Consider the following 9,380-nt stretch of genomic DNA (forward strand, 5'->3'; position numbering starts at 1 on the left):
TAATTTTTAAAAGCTTTATTAATTTTATGTGTATGAGTGTTTTGCCTGCATGTATGTCTATGCACCACATGTGTGCCTGGTGCTCAGGGAGGCCAGAAGGAGGGTGTCAGATACCCCAGAACTGGAGTTATAGATGGTTCGGACCCCAAAGTGGATGCTGAGAATTGAACCTAGGTCCTCTAAAAGAGCAGTAAATGCTCTTATACCCTGAGCCATCTCTCCAGCCCCTTTAAAATAAGTTTTATTTGCATGAGTATTTGGCTTGCATGTATATATGTGCACTATGTGTGTGCTTGGTGCATGTGAAGGGTCAGAAAAGGTGTCTGGTTGCCTGGAACTGCAATAACAGGCAAATTTGTGACCTAGCATGTGATTGCAAGAACATTGCTAAGGACCAAACCCCAGATGCATCCACACATCCTTTCTGGAGAGTGTTTGGTCCCTGGATTTGTTGTAGTTAATGTCCCAGCTTCTGATGCACATCATCAATAGGAGGACACCAGAGGGAGGCACCTGCAGGTGGATCACTAGGTTGAAGGGCACAGCTGTCAGCCATTTGGTAGATGTTAGATGTCCTCCGAGGAAGCTGGGTTGAAGTTTCTGTTGAAGAGCTGATGGATGGAGCCCAGAGGCTATAAGCTCTGTATTCAAGTAACACCTGACTGGAACAAGCCTTTGCTGTGTGCTGGGCTTGGTTCAGTCAACAGCTGGCCCTATGAAGGCCAGCCGTGAGGGCACCTATCCATGCAGACAGCCACAGCTGCTCAAATGAGACAGCACCCAATCTTCTCTATGAATGCCCTCTTGAGGATGAACAACCTCCCTGTAGCAGACCTCCTTCTGGATACCCTGCCCTTCCATACTTTCTGGGTGTCTAGTTTGTCTTCCAGGAAACCAGCTTGTGATCTTGGGGCTCCTGCTCTTCTCTGCCTCTCAACAGCAACCTTGAGTAGCTCCCGTGAGTTACAACTCCTCTCTTTAAACATCTATTAGTCATTCATCCCAAAGCATTAGTTGAGTACCTATACCATGCCTGGGAAGTACAGAATGGGGTACCAGTGGTCCCTGCTCTGCTAGCTTCCTGGAGAGGGATGCTATACGGTTCTAAAAAGTAATTCAATCTGCTCAGCCTCACTGTACAGATGTTCACAGGTCAGGTGCTGCCCTTCAACCCAGATACAAAAAGGACAGTTTAACCAAGTCGCCATAAATCAGGCCTGTGATGTGGCAGGCAGCCAGGTCAGGGAGAAATAAGAAGAGAGGATGTCCTTGGATTGGTCTCTAGGGTGTCTCTTAACTAGAATCTTGGTGAGTGGGTATTGACTGTCTCAGGGTGCTCCGGACAGAGGAACAGCAGGAACCAGAACACAGACACAAACCCTAAGGTCAGCTCTCTGCAGTAAGAGTCACTCTCGCACCCATGGCTGAGTGCAGCTGCCTGGGCCAGCACTGGCAGATCTATCCTGCAGGCACCTCTCAAAAGCCACGCAGCTCTGTGGTCCAGGACCAGAAAGCAAGCCTCCAAGAAGTTAGAGCAAATGCCAGGCCACAGCCAACCAGTCTGCACTTCAGCCTACTCATGAACCTTGTCTCTTTTCCATCTACACAGCACGCCAAAGATCAGCAGTCTAACTTGGACGAGAAACCTGCAGCCCACAGAGGGGGCCATCGCCTACTGACTGCCTCTGTGTTTCCAGGAAGTGTAGCTAGCTCTTGCTGCCATAGTTGGTGCTTGTCTATCTGGACAAGTACCAGATGGCCCAGGATCCAGACATCGATAGGAGATCAGCTTCAAGGCTGAGGAAGAGCAAGCAGGATTTGTGGTACTCTAGGCTCATGGAAGCCTCAGGCCTTAACCTCCAGTCATGAAACAATACAGGCTGCTTTAAGAGGCATATTCATTCAACTCCTGTGGCAACCAAGTCTGGCTCTCAGCCTGGGTCTGCCCTGGGCAAGATAAAAACTAGGAACGAGGCAAGAAAGGCTTCCTCTTCCTGTCCTCACCAGCTCCCTCTAGACTTGTCAGGATGGTTGGTTTGTTGGTTTGTTTGTTTGGTTGGTTAGTTCTCAACTGATTTGATCTTTAATGTCATGCTCCCTCAGATCGAATAGTGCTGTCAATCATCCACTCCACCCTGCAACATCCATACATGGACCTTGAGTACACTGTACCCACACCTAGGCTCTTGCTGGTGGCCCAGGGGGTGGAAGAGATTTCTGCTTTAAGAACTGATCCTGGGGTAGAAGGAGGCTAGGTTGGGCTGAGTCCCCAAGCCCTTCTCAGGCCCAATTATCTCAGCAGGTGGCATTTACAAAACAATTTCAAAGATTGTCCAGAAGGCAGCCACAGCAGCTTTCTGACAGGAAAGGTGTCTGAGTAGGTCCTGGGAACCATGAGAATTTTGAGACCCTGTTAGAGATACACAAAGCTGGCATTATAGGAGTCAAATCAGGGATCCCAGAGCCAGGTGGAATTGGCAAGGGTCAGCAGGGTAAGGCAGGAAAGAGAGTGAGCAGTGCTAACCCTGGAGAGGGGCTTGGTGCCTGGTTGGGACAAGGAGTCTGTGAAGAGGCTTTGCGGTAGCTGGGTGAATGCCAGGCACCGTTGAAGCTGTTAACCCAGAGTGTGGACCTGACCAGACATGCAACCGAAAGCCCTTCTCAGGGAATGAGAGTCCAGGGAACAGGAAGGCTGTAGGAGACTCTCCTACTGTCGATGTGGCCCTCCATGACGCATAACAATCTGGTAATTCCAAGCTGATTCTAACTCTGGAAGTTCTTATCAGTCCTAAGCTCGTGACTTTGAGGAAGCGAGATGCCTTTTCCTGACTTCTCCAAGCTGCCTGCAAAGGGGCCATCAAGAAGTGATGCTATCTCAGGGAGGGAAAGCTATGCAAATGATGGCATTATCTAAACACCTGTGAGCTAAGCCTGAGACAGTCCGCCAAGGTCTTGGGTCATGTGAGCTAACACATTTCATTTTTTGCTGAAGCCTTGGGTTTATGTCACCAAGATGACAATGTAGGATATTCAGTCTTACCCCAATCAGGGATCCACAGGACAGATATCCCTCCTGCCTCGACAGCCCCGGAAGTCCCTCTGGTTCTTCCTGGCATTTGGCCATTTGTTCTTCTCATACCCTCAGAACCAGAGGACACTGGCAACGCATCTATCTCACAGCATTTCTGAAGGGTTTGTCCGTCTTCGTGTGACTAACTCCATAACTCTCCAGGACCCAGCCACCGACCCTGTGCTGTCATTCCCCTCATGTCCAGTAGGGTGTGCTGCAAGCCAGTTATTATGACCTTGCGCTCACCTCCCAACTCCAGGAGACTCCCAACTCCATCCCATGGACAGTGGGGCTATTCTGTCCCACAACATAACCATTGACCTTGTGCAGCTACTGAGTATTTCAAATTGAAAGACTGTATTTTTCATTTTATTTCATTTTCTCAAGATTCAAATGGCCACACTTAGTCCAGAGTGTGGGACACTCACACAAAGTTCAAACCCCTGAGAAAAGTTGGGGACCTTCGTGTGTAGTAGGCTCACAGATAGATGATCCTGACAGTTCCATTGAGCCTGCTTATCCACCAATCCTCACCCACTCCAGCAACTCTGACTGACGTGAATTGGAGGAGGCAGTGTCAAGCTTGTCCCTTGTAGGCTACAGTTACCGCTTCCTTCCCTGCAGCCCCTCCTGAGGCCCCGGAGCTTCCTAATCCATCCCTTTCTGAAGATAAACCCGAGTTTACCCTGGATTCCTCAGTGGCTGGAGTCTGGGCCCAGAAGTTCACAGTCTGAGGAGTCAACCTGTGGGACATTTGGGTTCCTCTGGACTTTGGGAACGGAAGACTGTTGCCATCTCAGCTAGCCCATGATGCCTAGATAGTCTTCCTTGGCTGGACACCTCGAGGTCTCTGGGCTCTGAGAAACACCATTGAAGTGCCCAGGGAGTGGCCTTCAGGAGAAAGTTCAATGTCAACACATTTACTCCTTGCCAACATGATACTCAGCACTGACACTCAAGCTTCATCCTGCTTAGGGTCTGCTCTATAAAGCTCAGGGTAGGACAGACAATCTATAGAACTGTATAGAAAGGGAATTCCATTGGTCTCTATAGGGGGATGGTGGCACTGGACTTTCTCTGTCTTCCTTCCCTCCCTTTTATCCCTTCCTCCAGCACAACCAGGAAGCCTCAGGCCTCCCCCTAGGCTTCAACCACACAGAGCATAGCACGAGCAGTCCCCACACTCCCACACTGGGCCTTGGCTGACCCAAAGTAACATCATGGCTGTGCTAGGAGCTACAGGGCCTTGTCAACTACAACTGGTCACCACCCAGGTACTGCTTTAGCAAGGTGCTCAGCTTGTAGTATGAGCTCAAGGCGGGGACACAGGCATCAGGCAAGACGTTGTAGAGATGGGTGCTGTGTCTGTGAAGTCCCAGCATGGATGCAGCTGCAATAGCCACCTGGATGCTTTGTTCTCAGCCCCTTAGGCACATTCCATGTTGTTGCTTGATGATCTCATGGGCCTTGTGCACTGCTGAGAGCCCTGAGGTCTCCATTCTGTGCTCACAGGTACAAGATGTTCCTGTCTTCCAGGAGAACTTTCAAATCTCCAAACAAGATAGAAGGGCTGGCTCGGCTGCTTCAGACAAGGACAACAGGAATGCCTGTGGTCATAGCTGGGAGATACTGTCCCTTTTCACAGACCCCAAGGCCAAGGCAGCATGCCCAGAGTCCAATGCTCAGACCTCCAGGGACCTGGATCTGCACAGAGAAGGAATTTGGTGCAGCTGCCCCTGTCCCCCTCTATCAGCCCATCTGGCCTCAATCCAGAGGAACCAAGTCCAGCAAGGGGCCTGGAGAGGCAGGACTCCGGGTTCAAATGCTAAAGCTGTGATTACTTGCAAGCAAAGAGAAAGGCGAAGGTTGTGGCATCCCGTGGGATACCCTAGAAGGTTCTATTGCCACAGATGGGCATATACTTAGCATGTGGTCCCAGCAGGGAATGAGACAGGGTCCTAAATCCCTGCAGTGCCACACAGTGCTACATTGGCTGAGCTAGCACCGATGTAGATGGTGGATCCTCCTGGGACTCCAGCCCCGTGGAGCTTGACCTGGTATGGAACAGGGGTAGGATAGGCCACCATCTCCTGGGCTGACCCCTCAGACCTCAGGTCTCGGTGAACCTGCTAGCTTTGCCTCAGCTTCCACATCTCTGAAATGGTGACAACCCCACGCCCATCCCAAAGGGCAGCATAATCCTCTCAAGGCATTCTAAAGCCGAGTAACACTGGAAAAGCTGCCTGTGGGCTCTCTGTACTGGACCTCTGCTGTGGCAAGTGAGCCGGGTAAGATGCACAGACAGGCTGGGACCCAGATCTCCCTTCCAAGCCAGGTACCTCCTTAGGCTCTGGGAAGCAGAATCCCAGGATGGTCTCCCCTACAGCTGAGAAGGTAGGAGTCCTGCCCCATCTGCTCTGCGCTCTCTGTTCCTTACAAACTATTATTTCTTATTTTTGAGACAGTGGCTCTCTATAGCACAGGCTAGCACAGAACTTACTATCTAGCTCAGGTTGGTCTTGAACTCACAAAAAAAAATCTTCCTGCTTTATCCCCATGAGTGCTAGGACTGCATGCATGAACAACCATGCCTACCTCACAATGTCTCACAAGTTCCAACCCCTCACCATGCCTCCCAAGACTCAACCTCGAACTGAGGGACTAGTGACAATTGGCAGCTTCTGGAAAGGGAGGGTCAGTTCCCTTTAAGGTTGTGGCCCCTGGTAGGTTGACCATGCTCCTGTGGGCATCCCTACACCCATAAGTATATGGACACCACACATCAGACTCTGTGGGTTATACTTAATAAATAAAAGGACATGAAGTTGGAGTGGATTGCTTTTTTTTTTTTTTTTTTTTTTTGAGACAGGATATCTCTACATAGCCCTGGGTGTTCTGGAACTAGCTCTGGAGAGGCTGGACTCAAACTCAGAGGTCTGAAATTTTCAAATAATTAATAAAAAATATTATATACATTTAAAAGCTCCCAATATTAAAAGCTTCACAATCAGTGAAGAGCGACTTAAGGGTAAAGGTTTGTGCAAAAGCCTGGGTACTACTCCAGACAGATAAAGAGCAACCTGAGACCAGATGGGTAGACTGACCCTGACTCAGGGCTGGGCCAAGCAGGGATCTCCTCAGTGCTAGGGACAAGATGAGCTGGTGATGTGGTCATCCCTGAACATCAGCACAGGCTGTTATGGAAGCAATGGAGGGGTTGCATACTGTCCCGGACAACCTAGCTTCCTACCTTGCAGGCCCCTGTCTGGGTCTATCTCCACCCAGAACTGGACCCTGAGTATCTGGAGTCCCTCTCCTCTATTTCGTCCATGTTCATGACCTGTTTCCTGAGGCTTAGGGGATGCCATTGGAGGGGTCCCAAGCTTGGTCCCTCCCCCTATTGAGAGATGCTTTTTGCCTGGTGGAGTACTGCCTTTGTTATGTGCCTGCCAGCAGGCCCCATGACACGCTGCAAAGAGCACGTGGCTGCCCTGGCCTCTCTCAGAAAGTGGCTCGTTCCTGGACACCGCTGCATCTGAGCATCTAGCGGCTTACAGTTAGAAGCAGGAGCACCACAGCTTCTGGAAAGGACTAGAGGCAGGAGCTGGAAAGGTACATCACCAGGCACATCCAGGGCTGGTGATGTTCTCACCTGCAGACTTGCTCAAAGTTGCTGTCTTTTCCATGGGGCCTGAGAGTAGGGCCAGGGACTCAGTCTGTGGCCCAGAGCTAAGCCACAGGGAAGATAGCAAAGGCCACACACAGGAGCAGGATAAACCTCACTGTCCATGTGACCACGTCCTGGGCCAGGACTGCCTAGATGGGCAGATCTTAGGCCAGCTGAGGCCTCTGTCAGAAGAGGAGGAATCCTCTGGGGCTACCTTCCTTGGGGAGCCTGCCTTCCCGGAGATGGACTCAGAGGATCTCCGTCTAGCCTCCTTTTACGACTGGCCATCTACCGCGGGGATTCAGCCTGAGCCATTGGCTGCTGCTGGCTTCTTCCACACAGGTAAGTGTTGGGGTCTTTTTGCTGTGGTCTGGATGCTACATAGCACTCTTCCAGGCAAACGGTTTTGCCCGTTCCTGCCCTGAGGGAGGAACTAATAAAAGGTACTCCTGTCATCCTTGCCTGGTCAGGGCTAGACCTACTCACTCAAAGCCATTATGAAATTCTGGGCTTATGCTGGCCTTGTTCTGAGGGCCCTTCAGCATGTGGGGTCTGCTGGCTTGGTGGTTTCACCTGGCTTACATGGTTCTGAGGATTTTCTCGGGGATTCCCAGTCATCAGTGCCTTTCAGGTTTGGTTATAGAGCGATTAATCCCTTTCATTCCTAAGCCCAAAGCAACAAAAACAGAATCTACTCTACTGGGGCAGGGGCCAGCTTAAGCATCCAGTGCCCATCTTGTAGGTAATCCCCCACCCCAGGCTTCCCAAGTTCCTGGTTAGTGCAGGGACCAACTCCAGACAAATCCTTTGAATACCTGTTCTAGTTACAAATTGAGACTACCCCTTGAGCTTGGTCTGCTCTTATTCACAGTAGGGTTCAGGTTCTGGCTCTATCTCTTCCTGGCTGAGGGAAAATGAGTCAGTAAGACCAACTGAGGGGCTTTGTAAGTATGAGCATAGCCAGAGAAATTGTCACCAGTGGGGCTAGCAGGGGAGGAAATAGTCGTTTTCCTAGCATCGGCCAGGCAAGAGTTCATACTGATTTAGGACAATTGGACACTGGCTATGGAGGGTCAATGTCTGGAACAGTTAGAGCCCCCTAGAAAAGGAGTCTCTTTGAGGCCAACAGATGTCAGGGGTATTTTGTGGACCATGGGTACCTGCTGTGGGATACGTCTGTAAGCAATCCTGTTTGGAACTTCTGCTCAAGGTCATGAAGGACACACTTTCCTATGGCTGGGAGGAGGGGCACAGAACAGAGATGACTGAGGCCTGAACCACTAAAACCAAGTCTCTCTATAAACTGGTATGGACAGGGTCACCTCCTTATCCTGTAACTAGGAGTCCTTCTAGGAGGCCCTGACACTCCCAGGCTACAGATGCTCCAAGCCTTTGGCTCAACCCTACCCACATGCTCTGAGAACAACACAAATGCTAGCTCGACCTTTCCGGAATATTCTGGAGCCCTTCTGACACATGCCCCAGGGTCATTGTCTTTATGTGCCTTTGAGGCAAGAGAGGTGTCCATGTGCCGTGCTCCCTTCTTGTTAACGTGCTGGCAGTTTCTAGTCCTGCCTGTCCAAGCTTTTTGATGGTCATAGAGGGACACCCTGGGGTTGCCAGCTAGGTGGGGCTACCAGCTATGTGTCTCTGTCATACCCAGGCCAGCAGGACAAGGTGAGATGTTTCTTCTGCTATGGGGGTCTACAGAGCTGGGAGCGTGGGGATGACCCCTGGACAGAGCATGCCCGATGGTTCCCCAGGTAAGGGCCCTGTGGGCTACTGCAGTTCTGACTAATGAAAAGGGTCCCAAAGAACTCTGTATAGCCTCCCCATCTCCCATGTTTCTGAGACATCAGGATCTCTGTAGGGCTGCTAGGGTAGGCACTCCCCTGTTGCTGCTATCCTTTCCAGGTGCACACCTAGGTATTCAGAACCCATCTCCAGAATAGCCTTACTATCAGGCGCCCATGGGGATACAGCCCTGACTACCTGTCACAGGAAGTAATGGGTTCCATGGGAACAGAAAGCATGGCAGGATCCCAAAGGTTTGAATGTGACAGTGGGGCTCTAAGGGTCCAGTCCTGTCTTCTGAGCTCTCTTCTCCAGGTGTCAGTTTCTGCTACGGTCAAAAGGAAGGCACTTTGTGGAAAGAATCCAGGCCTACACCCCCTTGCTGGGATCCTGGGTAAGTCCATCTGTCCTCAGGACTCAGGTGGGCTGGCAGTCTCTGCTTTGCTTACTTAAGGCATTGATGGCTCTCTTACAGGATCAGCGAGAAGAACCAGAAGATGCAGTCTCTGCCACTCCCTCAGGTGAGAGAGCCTAGTAGCCTTTGCTGTTTAGTTAGTGTTTGCAGCCTGCATGTGGGTAAGACTGTTGAGTGTCTCCACCTGCCAGTCAGCAGAGAGGGTGCAGGGGTGGGGGTGAAGGGGCTGTGCCTGAGTGTTGTGTTTAAGGCACTGGATCCCCTCGCTGCTAATGAGAAGGCTGCTAAAGACACCAGCCAAACCTGGGCATGTAGCTGTGTGCTAGGCTGGTTCTGCTGGATACTAGCCACAGCTGCTGCTGCTGCTGCTGCTGCTGCTGCTGCTGCTGCTGCTGCTGCTGCTGCTGCTGCTGCTGCTGCTGCTGCTGCTGCTG

General features: G+C 51.0%; 1 protein-coding gene across 1 annotated transcript in view; it reads left to right on the plus strand.

Moving 5' to 3' along the window:
• The first annotated feature begins 6,592 nt into the window (after nucleotides 1-6,592).
• Nucleotides 6,593-9,380, plus strand: part of Birc7 (baculoviral IAP repeat containing 7) — a 5,276-nt gene continuing 2,488 nt past the window's right edge. Inside the window, exons 1-4 of the mRNA XM_021195022.1 lie at nucleotides 6,593-7,079; nucleotides 8,401-8,500; nucleotides 8,847-8,925; nucleotides 9,007-9,052. Of these exons, the coding sequence (XP_021050681.1) occupies nucleotides 6,713-7,079; nucleotides 8,401-8,500; nucleotides 8,847-8,925; nucleotides 9,007-9,052 (592 nt within the window). The 5' untranslated portion in view covers nucleotides 6,593-6,712. The remainder of the gene's footprint in view (nucleotides 7,080-8,400; nucleotides 8,501-8,846; nucleotides 8,926-9,006; nucleotides 9,053-9,380) is intronic.

The sequence above is a fragment of the Mus pahari genome, chromosome 3 (genome assembly GCF_900095145.1).
Source record: "Mus pahari chromosome 3, PAHARI_EIJ_v1.1, whole genome shotgun sequence".
In the NCBI taxonomy this organism is placed as follows: domain Eukaryota; kingdom Metazoa; phylum Chordata; class Mammalia; order Rodentia; family Muridae; genus Mus; species Mus pahari.